The following is a 20,650-nucleotide window of genomic DNA, read 5'->3' as shown; positions in this document are numbered from 1 at the left end:
CTCAGCGAAAATAGTCGGCTAGACAAGATTGCCTACAAGATGCGATAAGATGGGCTTTCTTTTCGTTTAGCGATATCGTAGTTTCGGGGGATATAATACGTCATATCTGGTGGTTACTTCAGACCAAATTATCAACTGCTAACCTTTTAACCCGGCGTGATCTTGAGTGAGGAGGGAATGAGTGAACTTTTTCAAACAAGGACATGACCTGTCTGGAGCGAACCCGGTTCTCTCTGTTGCTGCTTTCCAGAGGATAAGAAATGTCCGAATAGATGTATAGTCCTGTCTACTATTAGGACTGTCAATCTACCTCTCAACTCCCATCAGCATTCCATGATCTTAAAAAAAAAAAAAAAACATGCATGCGCAGTACATCTTACTTTAACCAAGTCCGGTCATCGAAGCCCTCTTCGTGGAGGGAAGTTAAAAAAAAAAAAAAAAAAAAGAAAGAAAGAAACGAATACATTACACACACAAACTCCGCTCTTATATCCGTAGATTGGAGTCGCGGTTCTTCTGGTTTCTACATCCAGATATATCGATTGAAGAGACATGAAAACACGCCACCGAGAGAAAGGAAAGCAAGACGTAATAGAAGATTGATATACGGCTCAGAAAATGTCTGGAAAGCCTGTGCTGTCTATAGATTGCGGGAAGTGTGGTTAGATAGCACGAGCACCGTTGTTCACAGAACCGGAAGAAAAGGTAATCCGACCCGTTGAGGGGGAGGGGGTCTTCTTAAATAAATTCTTCCTATCATTTGGGACTTGCTACTGATGTTTCGGATAATATCCCCGAACGAAAGAGAGAAAGGTAGTTTTGTATAGGATCTAACCCTCCCCCCCACCTCGACCCAACCCCGTGTTTGATAACGCCAAGAGAAAGTTTCATAGAATTGGCTTTAAGGGGAAAGAAAAAAAATTGGAGACAAAATCTGAGTGAGTTACGGCGCCCCCTATGACGAAGATGTTGGTATCTAAAATTAGTTTTCGTAGTGACTGAATGCAGGTGCACAGAGGAAGCGATGTGACCACACAGAACAACGAAAACTGCGACGGAAAAAAAAAAACAAAAAACTTCAGTTCTTAACTTGCAATCCCCCTTTCGGTGAATCCCCATTTTATTTGTGGTACATGTGGAGATATAAGTGTCCATTAGCGTGCGGTATCGCTAATGGAGTTTTTAAACCCACTTTAAGGCGAATTTTTACAGAGCAGTCGGCATTTTACTCCTTATCTTTCTACACCCCGTTTGAGGGATAGCAGATCAGAGCGTGCCGCATTGATGTGATTGTAAGGCAACCAGATTAGATGGAACGACCATTTTAAACTTTGAGATTAAGTGCTATCCACAGATACACCTGAAACTTCTTGGAGTATGCTTGAAGGAAATTTAACATTTGCTTTGAAGAAAGAGTTGCAGTATTTCATCTTAATTTCTTAAGTACGGGGATCTCCGTGGAAAGATAGTGGCTGACACTTTTCGCTAGTTTAGAAAGTTGAGGGTTCGAATTCTGATCGGAGAAAGTGGTATTTTTAATCTTGCTAACACCTCATAGTTTTAGCATAATTAAAAAAAAAAAAAAAAAAACCTTAAAGATAATGTTATCCTTTATTACTGCAATTGTACAGTCATAGGCGTTGCTGGAAAGGAGAGGGTTCGGTCCATTTCCTCTCCCCTCCCCAAAAAAAAATTATCATTCATATCAGATATGGTATCATTTGTAATTTTCTTGTTTTAAGGTTCAGCAGTTTGATAACTGGAGTCATTTACCGGAAGTCTGTCATGCAAACCACTTTCACCGATCACACGACTATTGAATTTTGTAGATGAAAATAGTGTAGGCGCGAATTTCGAACCAGGTTAGCGGGCATCACGCAGAAAGCAAAAATTCTCTGTTAGCTTTGGTGCTGTCTTTGCGTTTGCGTTCCTTGTACAATTTTTCTTAAATCTGAGAATATAATGAGTGCGAACGTTATAAGCGAAAGGTGTTTCAAAGCAAAAATAACCTGATGGAAGTGCTCGCAGATTTGCTTCCAAAGTGCTGAATAACAAAATGCCAATGAGTTTTACTTGAAGTCTGTAAATGCCATTTAAAAAAAAAAAAAAAAAAATGCAGCCATGATCAATCCACTGCAGGATGGAAGCTCCTCAACGATTCATGTTGAGGGAAATGGACCATAATCTGCCACGCTGGTCAAGTGCGGGTTGGCAGATCGATTCAAAGAGCATGTGCTACTGCACTCGCTCGCTTGATCACTCGGCTACGGAGGCCTTGGATGCCATATACTTCCCCAAATAAATAAATTTTCTGTTTATACTCCGGGACAACCACAAGGTAGAGAGAATAAAAGAAACACTGTATTCAGCAGTCACGGGCTTGAACCCCGGTCACTCAATGCACGTGTACTTATGCACCTGCGTGCATGACCACTCAGCTACAGTTCAATTCAACTTCAATTTTCAGAATTACTTCTTTTTTTTCATAAGATTAATGATATACTTGGAAATATTGGATGTGAATGCATTTAAAGCTTTCATTCATGTAACATCAAGATTTTAAGTAACCCATACCGATTATCTGCGAATCAAGCGAGTTTTTAAATAAACACCTGCGGCCCCTTAAACTTACAAAACTAAATCATTCAGCGCAGGGACAGTCCCAGATTTGGGCAAAAAGGGTATACAGTACCCTATGATCAAATTAATGTGGATTTTTCTTTATTGATACATAATGATTAAAGCTTAATAATCCCTCATAACCCTGCTTAACCCCCATTTACCGGACTGCTTCTTATTCATTGTAATGGCTATTATCATAAAGTGACGTATTTTTTATGTGATATGTTTGTTCTTTAGTCAAGAGTGAAACCTAATGAATTTTTTTTTCCTTCCTTTCTTTCTTTCTTTCCTCAATTCCTGTTTCGTCATCAACCACAATTTTTCGTCTACTGTTAACCACCGGATATGACTAGTGCTTAGTGATGAGAGGCAGGTAAGCAACTTCACTTTTCTGACCTAAGAGTATTCTTTTCTTTTGTTAATGTAAGCAATTGAAAAATCTTTTAAGATAATTGCGGCTTATTACTGTATATATAAAAGTAATAAATGGATGAAAAGCAAATGGCGGGTCTGCCCATCATAAAATTTTCTTGCAGATAAAAAAAAAATGACTGCAGATAGTAGTCATTTTTAACCTTTAAAGAAAGCAAAAGAATTTTATTAGTCAACTTAGTTTTTTTTTTTTTTTTTTAAATGCAATTTTTATTCTTTGAAATTGTGCTGACTGTAGCTAGATATCTGAACTATAGGTTAAATTTAGGAGGTTTTGAAGATGAAGGTATTTAAAATATGGTGAAATACAGTATAACTTCAAATCCGATATCTTCGGGATAATAGCACGTGCCAGATTCCGAAAATTTCGTTTGTTCTTTTTTTTTGTTTTTTTATGCTAATTCGTGGAGAGCCTACCCCATTGCATATAAAATAAGTATGCTTTTTGCTAACTAAATGAGATAAATATATTGTTGGAAATAGCATTTGAATATTTTTATTATATGATGATACAATGGATTGGTTATCTGAATAGCGTGTTTATTTCTTAGATAAGCAATTAGGGCATGGATTATGATTCGGCAAATGGTATGGTATCGCAATTGTTCAATACTTTTTAATATAAAGTATAAATTTGCATTATTATTAGCAGTGACAAATGATGCACGAAAGTAAGCTTATATAACATCAGCCCAAAAAAAAAACACCTTCCATTTCACCTATTTATTCGCTCCAATAGTTTGTCTAGTCCTTCCTTAAATTAATTTAAGCTATCAACTTTTACAACAGATGGAAGTTTGTTCCAGCAATCAACCGCCCGCTGGCTAAAGGCAAACTTCCGCACATCTATTCTACAACCGTCCTTCCTCGATTTGAATTTGTGCCCTCTCGTGTGTGTCTGAACAAGAGGAAGAATCTCATCAGTATTGAGCTTGCTCAGTCCCTTCGCTGCGATTTGCAGGACTGAAGCCTTTCTTTCTAAGAGCATCCCTTCGTTCTGCTCACCAATCTCGTTGCTCTTCTCTACTCGTTCCAGCAGCTCTACATCCTTCCTAAAATGAGACCTCCGGACCTGTATGCAGTATTAAAGATGTGGCCTGACCATTGCCTTATATGGGATAATCGCCTCCTTGTCCCTGCTTGCAAAATTCCTGTATGTCCTCCATGAGCTGGCTTTGTAGCCTGTCTGCATTGCTCAGAGAACTTCATATCTGACTTCACAATTATCCCCATGTCTTTTTCATTTTCCACTACGCCTGAGTGTAGAACCACACAGTTGGTATGTTACTCTGGAGTTACTGCTACCCATATGCAGTATTTTTGCATTTATCAAAATAAAACTTCAATTGCCATTTTTCAGTTCCATCTGCCTCAATTGTGCGATATGAATTCAACAATCGAATCACCTTAAAAACTAAGTACATACTACTGTACTACTAAGTACTATGCTGTAAACTTGAATGCCTTCGCAGCATGAATGATTTTATGTGGTGCAAATATATAATAATAATGAAATACAGCCTAGAAAATATAGAAAGAAATTGTCGTTTGGAAATTATTAGTAATATCCAAATAATTATTTTTTTATTAAAACTCCACCTGTGGAGTTTTAATAAAAAAATAAATAAAAACTGATAGTCACAAAAAGGACATCTTTGCCCATTAATTTAAATGAAAAATTTAAGAACATTTTAAACACAAATTTATAAGATTTTAAAGGTAATATGATGGTTTAAAAGCTATTAGAAAATAATACAGAATATATTCAGCCAAAATAAATTGATTTCACATTTTAATATTTTTTTTATTTTAACGCACCGGGCTTACTGCAAATGCAACTCATGGGATGCAGTTCGGATGAAGCCAATTTGAAAATATTCCTGTGACCTATAAAAACCCTCTGTCAGGAAAGGAATAAGATACGTATAATATCTAGCAGTCGCCGACCGTATTCCGGGGGAAGGGAGAGAGAGGGAAATAGAAATTTCAAACATTTTAAGGAGATAAATAAAATCTGCTCTTTTCTTTTTTTTATTATTTGAAACCTCCCAAACACCAAAGGATTAGAACCTACAGTATCTACACCGTGCATGGGTTGAAGGTTAAGAAGATGAAACAAGATACTTGTTGACATACAGACTTGAATTTCTGTAGATTGTAATTTTTAGGTAGGTGTACATAATTTTCAAATACGTGTGGAAGGTTGTTCCAGAAAATGGAAGTTTAAGGGATAAATAAGGAAGAAATAAAGTTGGTTTGGTGAGTGGAAGCGTTTATAGAAAAGGCATGCAGCAGAAGCAGAACGTTTATGAGCCAGAGAGTTGAGATACTTTGTTAGAGATGGGTCATTAATTAAGCTAACTGCCATTCTTTTGAATGGAGTCTAAAAGCCTGAGAGAGAGGTTATGGGGGCAAGACAGTCTTCAGTGGAGAAAAGACCACCACCAAGTTTAACATCTGAGGCGCCCACAGGACCACTGACCTCAACCATATTAGGATTGTCTGGTATTCTGGTAGGTATATGAACAATCTGTGCGAGATCATAATTAATTCCGAAAGCCTTGTATGAAGTGATTGGAGAAAGGAGAACTATAGACATAAAACCTTTTTTAAAATAATTAAACAACTATGGTAAAAAAAAATTAATTAGTCTATATAGTTTAATGTACATAGAGTGATCACTGAATAATGACGACCTACCTAATAGTTCGTAGGTCCTTTTGCCCTCAGTACAGCAGCTATTCGACTTGGCATTGATTCAACAAGATGTCGGAAGCGTTTGGAAAGCACAGTATGGCCAACCAAGCTGTGTGTAATGCGGTCAGCAATGCAGGTATGGAGGTGATTGATGTATCCAGATGCCTGATATGCCTTTCTATAGTGTACCACAAGTGCTCTATGGATTGATATCGCGGGAGTTCGGAGGCCTATCGATATGCTGGAAGTCAAACTGTGTTCCTCAAACCATTCGTGCACAACAAGTGTCCGATGGCTCGGCGTATTGTCATCTTGGAATACACCATTTCCATTCTGGAAAAAGTGTGACATAGCAGGGTGTACACAGTTAGCAAGCAGTTGACGATAGCGGAGACCACTGATACGTTGTTCCACATGCACCAGAGGTCCAAGTTCCTGCAAGTGAAATATGCCCCACATCATACAATCGCCTCCACCGGCCTGCACTTTTGATACCATGCATGGTGGATGAAGAGCCTCATGTTGTTGACGCCAAATCCGTACACGAACATCCACGGTGTGGAATAAATAACGTGACTCATCCGACCAGCACACACCTTTCAGCTTCTAACGTCCAACTTGCATGCTCTTTGAACCAGGCGAGTCTTTTAAGTCGATGAACCTTGGTTAGGAGAGGATGCCGTAGGGGTCGTCTGCTGGTATAGCCCATATGTGCGAGCGTGCGACGCATGATCATGCCAGATATTGTTCCGCGTTGGCCCATGTTGTATTGGGTAGTCAACTCTTCAACAGTGTTGCGCCTGTACGAGTCGTCAGACCCGGCGCTCACCTCTAACATCAACCCTTCGCTGACCTTTGCAGTTTTGCCGTCGGGTCGTTGTTTAACCATTTTGACGCCAGTCCTGGTACACTTTAACTACGGCGGCTGTCGAACACCCCACCAGTTCAGCCGTTTGGGAAATCGAGGCACCCACAATCTGTCCTTTATCAAAGTCCGATAAATCCATCCTTTTACCCATCACGCTCGGAATTTTACTACCTACTGAACCATCGACACCTTATCTACGCTACGTAGGTCGACTAATCCGCACTCTCGTACCTCACGTGGTCAACGGGTCGCATTCAGTTTTCATAGGAGTGGTCATAATTCAGTGATCACTCAGTGTATATTAATTTATATACAAACAGTCGAAGCTCAACATGAATCGTTGAGGGTTCCATCCTGTAGATTGATAATCGTTGCAGTTTACCTTTACTTTTTTTACAGTCGAAGTTCTCTATGGCGACCCTCTTTTTAACGTCCCACGCGTTCTATGTAGTTGGTCCCGCCCACTTTCTCATTAACTTAATGTATATTTTATGAACAATCGATATAAATTCCATTCCGATATAACGACCGTTTTCTCATTCCCCTGAGGGGGCGTTATATAGAGTTTCGACTGTATTTGTTAACTTAATCTGCATTAATCACAAAATTAAACTTTTTGCATGGCCGAAAACAAAAGCAGAAGGAGGAATATATGTGTGTGTGTGTGTACATACACACTATATATAAGTTTTTTTTTTTTTTTTTTTTTTAAGGTTTAACACTTTAAGCGCAAAGTTGTATACTTTTTAACTTTAAGATTGTAAAGTGAGTTAACTCTCCAATAATATCAGGTGGGGGTTATTTCGTTAACGCCAGTATATATCTGTTTCACATGTAAACTAAAAGAACCTATCCCAATACATCAATATAGTAACCAATTTAAGAAATACAGAATGTGAGGCATCTTTGCCCATTTTATCCTATTTAGGGACCTCGAAGCTGTTAGATCTGAGGCATTGTGAATGCATTTATCACGAGGGAAGGATAACCTTCTACCATTAGCCACTATTTGGAATTAGGAAGACTCGTCTAACGAAATTTATAACAAATTTTCCTTTAGTCTACACTAGATGGCACTGGTTTTCTTCATGGCGTAATGCTAACTGTTCCTGGTGAATACAGTACTGTACTGTATATGGCTTTTAATGAGGATTTAGAGGAGATGAATGACAATGTTGGGAATACTTTGCTACAGCTTTCTTCCCTGTGGTTGTCATAATTTAAATCCACCTCAGATGCAGTTCCTTCTCTCCTTTTGACATGTCTCGCAGCTATTCTTTACATTTGACCCGATTATCTCCGCAGTCCAGCCCCGGTGCACACCATCCCACGATATCTCTCTTCGATCCCTTCCGCTGTAGGCTGTAATTTCCATTAAAACAAGCGGGGACTTAAACGACAGCATTAACCGTGGGGAGAGAAATACGGGAACCGCAGTCGGAACCTCAAGGCTGTCGGCGGAGGTCAAGACTACAGGTGTTCTGATGTAGCGATGTTATCAGCGGGCGGCTTATTGAAGCACGACTACACTACTCCTCCTCCGCCCATACCCGTTGTTCTGGTTGCCGCAGTAACAAATGACCGCGCGTGAGGCATACCAAACAAACGAGTGGCCGCATCCTTTCCTTCCCCCCCCATCCCCAACCTCCCGCACCCCGTACGGGGGTCATCTATAAATCTAGCTGGGCTCATAAAGCAGAATAAATATCCCTTCGCTTGTGTGTATATCGTGCGCCGACCCCTAATTTTATCCTTTGCTGTTGCGCGCGAATTATTTCTCGCTATCCTTCGGATTAGGTCATCTAATATGGGGCTTAATGGGCGACTCAGCAACGCCCTTGCATGTCGGCAGTATTTCAGGACCCATGGTGAAAACGAGCTTTGACAGACGCTGTGTGCATCGTTCTGTCTAAACGAGATGGATGGTCCGCTTGGAAAAAGCTGACAGCAACGCTTAGCAATGGTCCTCGCTGTTGGAATACGTACGGATGGGAACCTGCACTTGCAAAAACTCCTCCCCCATTCTTCTTTCTGATTTAAACCAGTATTCCAGCTGCCAGCAGGGATGGAAGAAAACATTTTTATTAAGGAATTCAATACAACCGGTTATGTTCCCGTACAAAACCTTTTTAAATATTCATCAAATCAATTGAGATTTATTGACACAAAAAGTTGACTCAATTGTATTAGACAGTGTTATATACCCAGAAGTCTTGACTAGGCCGGGGAACAAGGGTTAATTTCTTTGCACCTTCCCTTAAATACTAAAAAGACAAAACAGAAGGAGTTGTGCTAAATAAACGCCCCTTACTTTGTCCACACTTTTTGCTTTCGAATGGAATTTCACCAAATCTTTGTTAGTCCTTACTTTAAGCCCTATGAAGTCCAGAGAGTGGGGAGGAAGGCTCTTGCATAGTCTTATATTCATTGTAAATGTTTAATATCCAAATGAATTAGCTAGAACTAGCTTCAGTCGACGAGAAGAATTACTAGTCATCTTCAATTGAGGCTGTAGTTAGCCGATCATAGGTAGGGGTTATAAGCTGTATTTCAGCCTGCACAATATGCAAATCGGCCAGGGAACAGGCACTTTAATACACTTACATCCATATAAGTTACGCTTGGGAGCAGTTAAACGTAATGTTTATTATTATCATCATCATCTGAGCGCGCTCACAGTCAGGGCTAATTGGTAATTTTACTGCTAAAATGGTATCACTCTTTAACCATATTGTGTAAAAAAATGCCCCTCCCATAGCCACAGTTTAGTGTTCATTGTTAAAAAGAGAAAAAAACCCAATTTTTGAAATCCAATCCATTTTTGATTAAATATATTTTAATCAAAATCTCTCCTTAAGGTCTAATTTGAAAGTAATAAAAATAGTTTCACTTATTATTTCATATGTAAGTCGATTAAAAAAAAACTTTTATGATTAAATACGTGTTTTACGCACTAGATGGCGCTACATATACCTGTACTGTTCCGAATGATGGTTAATACACCTGCAAATATCTTTGTTTAGCAGCTAATGATTCTAATAAGCGTTCTAATTTTAAAGTTAATGTTCCCACTGGATCAGTGTCGCCTAATTTCTAATATTTCTAAGCTTTGAATGCCGAAGATACCGAAAGAATTCCACGAGTTCTATTTTCGGATCCATAAAAGACGGACATTAAGCCTTCTGGTAGTTTGCTAACAATTGAAGCGTCATCGCTTGTAACAGTTTTCAGAATGACAGTGAACAAAGAATTAATTGAGGAAGTGAAAACAACCGTTGAGCGACCGTCACGGATGCCTTAGGAGCGGAGATAAGGCCCCATTATTGCGGCGTCAGGCGGCTGCCATTCTATGGGAAAAGAGCCAGTCATCAGAATCATTCCAGTTCCTTTGAGATGCTTTTTTGTTTGTTTGTTGTTTTCTGGCATAGATCGCGAGAATAACCTCTCTCCACTATGTGTGTGCTCATGCACGCATGCTTGCTCATACACACATCACGCTGGACGCATTTAGTTGTCAATTTCAGATGTAGCGTATGTTGCCATGATCACCGAGTGATCCCAGACCATCATTGTTGAATATTGCAATCACGTTTTCCCATTTTTATTATGGTTGTCTCGTGCGGGATTTTTGTAGATACTTTTGTATTTTAATGATGTGTTTAGAATTTCGCGCACACTTGGTGTACTGTACTTGGTTTAATACAACGAGGTAAAGCCCGATTTTGTTGAGATTTCCTTGTTCAAAGACTATTATTATTTCGTCAGATTAAAAAAATAATAAATACTTAAGCGCGTTTAGAATTTAATGCGCTTGTACTTGTACGACACAATATTCGTTTCGGTTGCTTTATTTTCGAATTAATCCATCCTTAAAGAATGGATTAATGAATACTTGCTATATAGCCAGACTTCCCTGTTAGATAATATTCGAGCTTGTATATCTATAAATCGCTGTAGGCTCTTCGGTGGGTAATAATGTTTCAAAGCCAGGTGGATGTCAAAAACAATTGGACAACAGTATAGTAAGTCGGACTCTAATGCTATCAGGAGCAATCAGTGGGGGGGGGGGAAACATCGGCAATCTGGCATCCTCTGTCGCATCATTCTGCCGGTTCTATATATCTTTTAAAACGCTTTTTTTTTCTTTTTTTTTTTTTTTTCTAAATATTTATGGTGCATATAATCATTACAACCGAATTTTCAGGGAAAAAATTTAATTTTCGAATAAATAAATACAGTATAAACTCTAAAATCCGGCAAACTTACGGCAAGACTATTGACGGGTTTCGGAATGAAACTTTCTAAATAAATGAATTTTCTGTTTATACTCCAGGACGACCACACGGTCAGAGAAGTTCACAAGATAGAGAGAATACAATAAACAGCGCCGTATTTAGCAGTCATGGGCTTGAACCCCGGTCACTCAGGGCTCATGTACTAATGCGTCCTCGCGCATGACCGCTTGGCCACGGCGGTTGAGGAATCGCTCTCGATTTACGAACTACTCAGGACGCATGTTTGTAAATTTGGAGTTTGCTATACAACAAAATTACTGAAATGCGAGCTTTAATTAAAACTGTTATAGAACGTGCTGAAAATATTCAGCACATTATATATAGCGCATACAGCCATATTGCGCTTAGTGTATTATGTCTTGCAAGTGTAGTTTTCATGTTGTGAGGGAGGAAAAACTTGGGATAGCTCACAAATGAAAAACTGCTCTTTCTGAATGCGACTAGCTACAGTCTCCATTGGGAGGCCATTTTTAAAAGTTAACATAGCCTCAACAAAAAAAAAAAAAAAAAAAAAAAGAGCGACAAATAGTATGTCTGATGCAACTCACAATGAGTACATCAAGAGTACCATAAAGGGAGTTCTCAATATTTTGCTTCAGTGCAGTCATCCAAATTAATACAGAATATGTATGTGATATTTCAAAATAAACACACGTCCACTCGGGAAAAACCCGTCTTACACATCGCACTATGATGCTCCTCAAATACCACAGCTGTCAAAATGAAACTGCCTTCTCTTGCCACCCTACTAAAAATCTCTACAGACCCAATGACGTGATTTGTTTCCATAGTTACCTCGATACATACTGTTGACAAAAGAGTTGCACGATAATCCTGTATATATTTTTTATTATTATTTTATTTTATTTTATTTTTATTTATTTTTTTTTTTTCAAAAAATAAAATGGGAAAATCTGAGTAACAACTCAGATTTTCCTTACCGTCCTTTTATGAATATTTGGTATCATTAACTAAAGATAATGCGGGGAGGGGATGCTTTTGATCTTGCTTTATGGCGAGAATTGGACTGTATAAGCATCTTTAAATTTCCATTTCCAGCTGTAGTCAAAGATATTCAGAGAATAAATCGGTTGTTTACTGTTTTTCCTTGAAAGCATTACAGATAACCGAAATTTAGTTTTTCAGAAATCGTAGTGATATGCATAAAACAAAAACAGTGTTAAACATAGTATGCAGTAGGGCAATGGTTGTTTGTGAGTTGCTATTAGCCCGGAGCAAAAGTGGTCTGACTTTCGATGCTAGTAGCTTAGAGCAGCATCTTGTCCAGCTCTTAACAGCGAGATAAGGACGCGAAATTCTTCAAAAGAAGTGGCAAAAAAAAAAAAAAAAAGTAAAGAGGCTATTACGAAGATTAAAAGATTGTCCATTAAAGATAGCCATTTACGCTGACAGTAAGGTTTAGAAGTAATTTTCTTGACAACTTAGCAGAGTTACAGAAGTGGAGGAGGTGGCGGGGGGGGGAGTAGTTCGAGACTGTTTATTGAACTGGTGGCATTTTTATGTTACTATAAACCGAGAGGAATGCGCGGCTGCCAGGTAGCTATTATCTGGGGCACATGAACTTCGCTCGATTTACATTTAATACATATATACATGGTCAATGATTTCTTAGTTTCAGGGAAGGGATCGTTAGAGAATGGAAAGGATAAATGGTTTGCCCGCAACTCCCTACAGATAACAATGTTTCATGCGGCCCTGTAGATGACTGTAATTTTCTTCGGGATTGAACGAGTGAAGAAATAATTTCCATAATGGAATCGAATAAAAATTCTCCGCTTTTAAAACTCTTCCCCGTGACGTCGTTGGGGAAAGTAATCCATCAAACAGCGGCTACTGTAACGGCTTCTTTGCGTGTGGCGGGCCTTAGTGATGACGCAAAAACACGAATAAAGTACTTGCTGGGACTACAAGCATCTAAAAAGTACTAAACAAAAGGAACAGCTCAGATGAAGAGTAATGCATTCCACCCACCCCGGCAGAAATACTCGAAGCACTTTCTTCTTTCCTCCACCCCCCTTCTCCTCTCCCGTTTTTTTTTCCCCATGACCAGAAATGAAACGAGGAAAAAAAAAAAAAAAAAAAATCTACGCATGCGTGTTATGTGAAATGAGACGCAAATGGAGTCTTGAATAATGAAAATATTTTTATATTTGTTACCGATCTAGAAACTACCTTTCGATATAACACGTCGCATTTGTACAGAATCTAAATATAGTTGTTACTGATACATTAAAGTGGTTCTGCTCTTAAAGTGTAATTAAGTGGCAGTTGTGGGTGGTTGAGAGAAAAGTAGGAGAGTTTAGTTGACTGCGGGAGGAAAAAGGCAGACTGATAGGCGGAAGGGCGAAGAGATTGAGCGTGAAAGATAGAACTGTAGGTTTTATAGTGCATCGGCTCTTGGACGTTACTTAGCCAATGATAGGCATGATCGAATGATATGAGTATACCTCAAATAATCGAATGAATCATAAAGGGATCTATATAATAATTTGCTTATGTTCATCCCATTGACATAATTTTCTTATGTACATCCCTAGCAGCAAAGGAAGCCGAGGGAAAGGTTTTTGTAATTACTTCGATATTAATCTTTACTTCTTCTCTGAAACAGTTTTGGCTAAATATTCGCCACGAGTATTCTAGTATGAGTATAACCAATTATGGCCTCTCGATTAAGCTAATCACTAATGCTTACAAAGCCACTTTGCATGTTGTATTATCTGTTTTTACTTCAGTAGTTTTTAGACTTCTTGACGCATCTTCAAGTGAACAAGTTTAACCGCAGATCTACCAATATCTTTCTCACGTTTTTGGTTTTATTAAAATAATATAAATAATCTTAATTTATCATTATGGAAGTATTATTAGAGTGGCTTTGCACAGCTACCAAGCATGTTGTTATAAAAATAATAAAACTAGCCAAAAAAGAACGTCTATTGATATTTAGTCAATAAAGGAACCACCTACTAAGTACTCGCAGATTACAGGTTAAGAAGCAATATTTTACATTAGCCCTTGACCATGCACCAAGCTATAGCGATTTTATGACCTTTAAGAGGTTGCTACTTAATCTGCAACTGCAGATGGATATAGAGGTCTAATAAGATCTGGCAATCATTAGAGGCTAAATATTTTAATATTTTCCATAATAAATATACCGTATATTACAGAGTATAAATCAACTTCTGTTTATTTGCCTTGAATATTCGTGCTTAATCATATTCGCCGTATAACCACCTTTTCTTACAGTCGCCTTTCGTATCTCGCACAGTGGTGTGTGTGTGTGTGTGTGTGTGTGTGTTACAGGAAAATCTGCATTAAGAACCACTGTCTTTACTCAATTATTTATACTCTTAAAAGTTGATATTGCAACATTTTTATTACACTGCACAGGAACTGTAAAGGAAGCGGTAAGCGTACATAGTACTCCCTTATGTAGAAGGTCATGTAACCAAAACCTACAGGCATTAAATTGGTTAAAGAGAAATCAATTAATTGAAAATTAAACTAAATTAAATTGAAAGAATTTTTCAATTTAGTTTAGTAAGCAGAAATGCATGTTCAAGGTTTAATCATATATTCTCCGGTAAGCCGACCCTTTTTGTAGTTGGACAAAAAGATGTTTCTCTGCATTTCTTGTATATTGGTTGTAGGAAATACTTTTATAATTGACATGTGGTTAAAGTGTAATTCTATAAATACTTCTAACATTAAGTTCTTTGTGAACTGTCCATGAGTTTGCAAGGATAACAACACTTAGGGAAGCAATAATAAACTCGATACAATGCGTTGTGTGTATCGACTTCTTAGCGGGTTCTGACCGCCCGATAATATCTTGTTAGTGAATTTTTGTATTGCTCTGTGTACAAGAGAAAAAAAAAAAAAAAAACTTATCGGAAACTGGTTAATAGAAGAGTGGGATGTTCTTTCAGCGAAGATCGTTATCGCCGCACGAGAAACCTCGGAGCCGTTCCCCGGAGCCCGATTTTGACAGGAAAAGACGGAAAGAGGAGAGAAATGATCACGTAAGTATTTTGCTGTGAGTGAAAAGAGGACAGCACAGCTTTTAGTTTGTTTTTAATTGATAACTTTTGTTACTGGTAATAGAATTTTCAAAGAGGATTCTGAATATTTTCCAATGTTTATTTTGTTCTCGCAAGAAAGTCATTCTTTTTCTATTGTGACATCAATAAATACAATAATTGTGGATAATAAATTTCTCTTTAACTTTTTATTTTTATTTAGCCTTAATAAAATTTACTGTTTTTATTAATCTTAAATTGCAAATTAGTAAAAAAAATAAAATAAGATGAATACGATTTGAAGGGAAACTTACGTTGAATTTCTCATTAAAAAAAAAAATTCATTATCAGATGCATCAGAAAAAAATAATGGCGTTCCATAGTTTGCCAGACTTAATTTATTGTAAACGATATCTTTTAATTATAGAGTATTTAATGCGATTTAGTAATAGTATTCGCCATATAGTGCAAGAAAGCCGCAGGCTTTTTCTGCACTGGACAAAAAAAAAACAAAAAAAAAAAAAAAAAAAAACGCAGACACTCAGATAACAAGATGCAAATTATATGCTTCCTTACTCACACAGGTAAATATCCAGTTGATCTTTGAATTTATTCAAACTGTCAGCCTCAACTACTTGAGAGGGCAACTTGGTCCAGCAGTCAACGTATCGTTGGCTAAAAGAAAACTTCCTACAATCTAATCTAAACCTCAATCCTGTAATTTGAATTTATGGCCCCTGGTGCTGGAGTTCTTCATATAACAGTAAAAATTCCACCTTCATTTATTTTACTAATCCCTCTCAGAGCCTTATAAACCTCAATCAGGGTACCTGTGAGGTGCCTGGTTGATAAGCGCTGTAGCCCACATATACGGAGTCTTTCCTCGTATGGTCGTCCTTTAGCCGATCTCATCACTCGAGTTGCCCGCCTTTGGACCCTTTTAAGAAGCTCGATGTCTTTTTTTTTTTTTTTTCAGATGAGATCTCTACACTTGAACACAATATTCCAAAATGTGGTCTTATAATTGCCTTATACAGTGGCTTTATGACTTCCCTATCTCTACGGGATAACGTTCGATAAATCATCAATAGGGCATCATGGGCTTTCCTGGCTGACTGTTTACACTGTTCAGAACATTTCATATCCGCCCGTTTCATAACTCCCAGATTCCTTATTTCCTCTGTTTTTATTTCAGATAAATTGTTTCAAAACAAATTGTTTTTATTTCAGCCACACCAATTTATTTTGGGGTTGCTATTCCTGGTTCTTAAGCATTTAGCATTTGCTTGCATTACCTTGCATTTAGCAGCATTAAAACATAGCTGCCACTTCTACTTCTCTGACCATTTTTGAAGTTTGTTCAAGCCATCTTGAAGAACTCAACCACTCTTTACGTCGTCTGCAAAATTTGACATCACGCCTTCTATCCCTTCGTTGATATCATTTATGAAAATGGGAAACAATACTGGTCCCACTCCTGACCTTACACCAATCTGAAGAATATCCATTAATCACAATCCTCCGCCTTCTGCCCTGCAGCAGCCCAGCAATCCACCTTAAAACTTTATCAGTAATCCCAACCTGTTAAAGTTTTTTTTTTTTTTTTTTTTTTTTATATAGTAACCTCTCGTGAGGGACCGAGTCAAATGCTTTGCTAAAATCCAAATAAACTATGTCGAAACTGTTCCCTATATTCCAGCTCATGAGTAACTATGTCAAAATAGCCTACTAAGTTAGTCAAACATGATTTTCTCTTAACCAAGCCATGTCGTGTGTCCTTCAGAATGCCATATCTATCTAAATGTTCCTGGATTGCACTCTTAATCATTGCCCTAAGATTTTTCCTGCCACTGATGTCAGACTAATCGGTCTGCAGTTACCAACTTCACTCTTAGAACCGCCTTAATTGGTGATACCCTGGCACTTCTCCAATTAAAAAGGAATTTCCCCCGAATCCAAAGATGCTATCATAATTAATCTCAATGGCTTATTTTAAGTTATATCATGAAACTTTGTAGTGCATTTTTCCATAAATGGGAGCGAGAGAACGAAATGTCGTCAAACTGCAGGTCAAAGTTTGAGGATATTTCGCATTCATAAATCATCGAATGGCGGATTCTCGGCAGAATCCACCATTCGATGATTTATGAATGTGACGTCATTTTTTCTTACAGTTTAAAATTACAAGTTTTTTTTTTTTTTTTGTTTTGTTTTGTTTTTTCCCTGGAGCGTACTGTAATTTATACCATATGACGGGAAATAGAACGAAAATAATAAAAGGTAACTATTAAAAAAAACAGTAAAAAAACTATGCTAACGTTGTATTGCTATTCATTTTATCCTAGAATGTTTATCATACATCAATCACCCTATTCCATCTTTTTTCCGTACATCGACGCTGCAATACGTTCGCTGTGCAGATTCGTCTTACCCGAGCAAAAGACTTGCAAAATGCACGAAGTTGGCTAATTAAAGAGATAGAAAGCTGGAGCAGGGGAATAAGAACAGAAAAGAACGCGACTGGTTGAGAAGTAATTGGAAGAAGTGTGGACAGAGTGGAGAATGGTGTGGTTAATCCAGCTAATGGTCTTTTTACGCTCACAGCGCTACAAAAGAAAAAGTCACATGGGATACGAAGAGAAAATAACTACACTGTACTATTTACGAAACCATACAGTTAAATGATAAAAACAAAGCCCGTGAGATTTTATATATAAAGCAAATACCGTTAGTGGAAAGTCCCCGAAACCAGAAGTCTTCAAACCTCTTAAAATAAACTAAAATATATTAACGATTCTGCTGCCACCTGGTGCCGTTGAAAGCTTCTTACAAAAGTCTTTGTAGGTTTTTTTTTTTTTTTTTTTTTTGAAACAGACCTACCAACATAAACTTATGTATATTAAAATATATAATGAGATAATACAAAAAAATTTGGACACCTAAGAATGGTACTTGGTCCTTTTATAATGGCATTTTCAGGTAACCAATTGCTTTTAGAATCACTGGATTACACTTGTCAGCTGCATTGTATACGGCTCCTCAAACTCATAGATTTCGTACTACAGCATCAAGTGTTTAAACTGCATACAGTTTTCGCAACGATTCTTCCTCGGAGTAATATCTGGACATGTTGGTCGGAAAGAACTCTGACACTGAACAGTTGGAGGAAGTCGAATGGCTTCCAACTGTACCGTTTCTCCTATGAGGGAGGACTTTTGAATACTCTGCATAAAAACATATTATTAATTTGGGTGCTTTAATGAAAATATATTATTACTATTCATAACAAGGAACTTGAAATATTTTGGAAGTCACATTGGTAACATATCACTAAACTAGCGTCAAACTTAATGAAACAGGATGATCGTTTATCTTGAGACCATGTAATTAGGTCATAAACGATGCATTTAGTTGGTACTTCAGAATTTTTGAAACAAAGATACAAAAAGATGCGGCTGCTATATGCATCTCTATGTCTGCTCATGAAGAGACATATTTGGCTGTACAAGGTTGGCTAAGTTCCCAGACTGAGTCCATTTTAAGCATGTCAAAACAAGTAGGGCTATGATACCAAAAGCCGTGGAAACTGACCTATGTGAGCGCTTCGCTTTACACAATTATCTGTGTCCTAAGTTGTTTGCACGCAGTCCCAATTCTGACAGATTTGGGCAAACGAAAAATATGCGCTAAGTTCGTTCCACAGTTTTTGATGAGCAAAAGTTTCTCAGATTAGAAGCATGCGAAGAGTTCATTCCAGCTATTGATCTCAATCACAAAGGTTCGAGAAAAAAGGAACTGGGACAAAGCTAGGCTGATTACAAAGTTTTTGGCAAAGATTGTGGGTTGTTGGGCCAGGCAAATTATTGCAGTTGGCACACAACAAGCTGGACAGACAATCTAAATACAAGGATAAAACTGCCCTTCACTGGCTACTGAACGGATGATAGACCGCAAATATCATTCCATCAAGACAAATTTTGGCATCAGACTGGATCATTTTCACAAGATTATCTTGTGAAAGTAAGGCATCTATTTATGAAGCGTGGCATATGTATATATCGCATTTGTATCTTCAAAGAATTATTCAATTTCTGCTGTGAGGAACAAGTTTGTCTTCGTCGAGTATGCGCAAACAATTTTGGAGTTTAACATGTCTGGCCTAATATGCATTTGTCATAAATCGGCTGGATACACTCTCTGTGAACAGCATTAGCAAAATAGAGAGGAGAAAGTGGATAAACGGGGAGTGGAAAGAGACGGCATTCTGTCAAACTATAGTAGAAAACCCTACTCTTTTGTTTTCTGAACTATGGAGCCATTTTGAATATAAAGCCCTAAGTTAAACAACTTACAACTTCTCAATAATCAAGAAACCGCAGATTAATATTTTAATGGTCTCAAGATAAATATAATTAATTAAAGGAAACCGTTTCACAACACGATTTTGGGGAAGAGAAATATTTATGATTTGGCTCGTCTTGATTACTCTTTTGCTTTGTGGCCCTGCATCCATCCATCATGTAAGAAATAATCCAGAACAGTGTTTCTCAAGACTACGAGATTGACAACGCCTCAGATTTAAAAAAAAAAAAAAAAAAAAGAAAGAAATAGTATTTCTATTTAAATTATTCTCAGTTATCCAAAAGTACCAAAGACACGTTAAAAATAATGACATAATATAATTCTGTTTATATATATTAATTTAATAAAATAATTTTTTATAATTTCCCAACAAGTAATGCTTAGCTCTGAAACGTCTGATTAAGAACTATTTTGGATTATTCGGTAGTAGTTTTATTTCGAAACGCTGGACTTTCAGTAGATGAAAACTAAAGTCAAATGTGATGCACAAGCCACAAATCCAAAGAGAAAAATAATACATCTTTTAACCATTATAATCTTTATTGTATTTGTGACGCTGGTTGTTATTGGGCGGACCATACAAAATACCAGTGACTCTGATTGGCTACTGTTTTTAACCCGTAGGGCATTGACGGAGACAAAAGTGATCAGGAACTGGTCGTCGATGAATCCAATGAGGTTAGGACATTTTGAACTTATAAACTAACAAGGTGGTTTTGGGTATCAGTTAGTTGGTTGTGGATCTTACTAAGATGGCGCTAGACAGCTTTTTTGGAAAATAACTACTAACGATTTTGAAGCAATCAGAAACTATATTGACCTCTTTTACTTTTTTAAAAATAAATATCCTAAAACGAGCGGCTTTTCTTCGTAAAGGTTAACAGTTTCTAAGATTCACCTTGTTAGATTTTTTAATAAAACTTTACCTTCAAATTTTAAATTTTCTCTCTGAAAACTACCTCACTGTCACTAGATGGCATGAGGGAATCAGTGCTGCATATTAGTATGTACATATATATTTGTGTGGTGTGAAAATATTACATATTATAGTATAATTAATAAAAGGGGAACCATTTCAAACGTAGGGTAGTGCAATATTTGAAACAGCTTAAGCATAACTTCTCTGCGACCACAGAGTCCCCTGACGGTTGACTACAAAAGTTAACGCAAAAGTTATATTTAAGCTGTTTAAAATATTACATATTGTTAAAATATTACAATGTATAGTAAACTTTGTATACAATCGAAAGGTTATATTGGCTTTAAAAAATAATGAAAAAAAACCCTTCCTCCCACACCACTCTTTTGCGGGTAGTTACAAATAGTCAAAAGAA

The 20,650-nt window shown here is 37.4% G+C and overlaps 1 protein-coding gene across 1 annotated transcript in view; it reads left to right on the top strand.

The window, feature by feature from the left end:
- LOC150085248 (transducin-like enhancer protein 4) overlaps positions 1-20,650 on the top strand; it is a 136,315-nt gene that overhangs the window by 85,555 nt on the left and 30,110 nt on the right. The window contains exons 10-12 of the mRNA XM_090373933.1: positions 2,976-2,995; positions 14,865-14,957; positions 19,941-19,994. Coding sequence (XP_090230059.1) covers positions 2,976-2,995; positions 14,865-14,957; positions 19,941-19,994 — 167 coding nt within the window. The remainder of the gene's footprint in view (positions 1-2,975; positions 2,996-14,864; positions 14,958-19,940; positions 19,995-20,650) is intronic.

The sequence above is a fragment of the Mastigoproctus giganteus genome, chromosome 5 (assembly GCF_048544385.1).
Source record: "Mastigoproctus giganteus isolate SK-2022 chromosome 5, ASM4854438v1, whole genome shotgun sequence".
NCBI classification, from domain to species: domain Eukaryota; kingdom Metazoa; phylum Arthropoda; class Arachnida; order Uropygi; family Thelyphonidae; genus Mastigoproctus; species Mastigoproctus giganteus.
The sequence above is the reverse complement of the archived record's forward strand: the minus strand, read 5'-3'. Positions and strand labels throughout refer to the sequence as shown.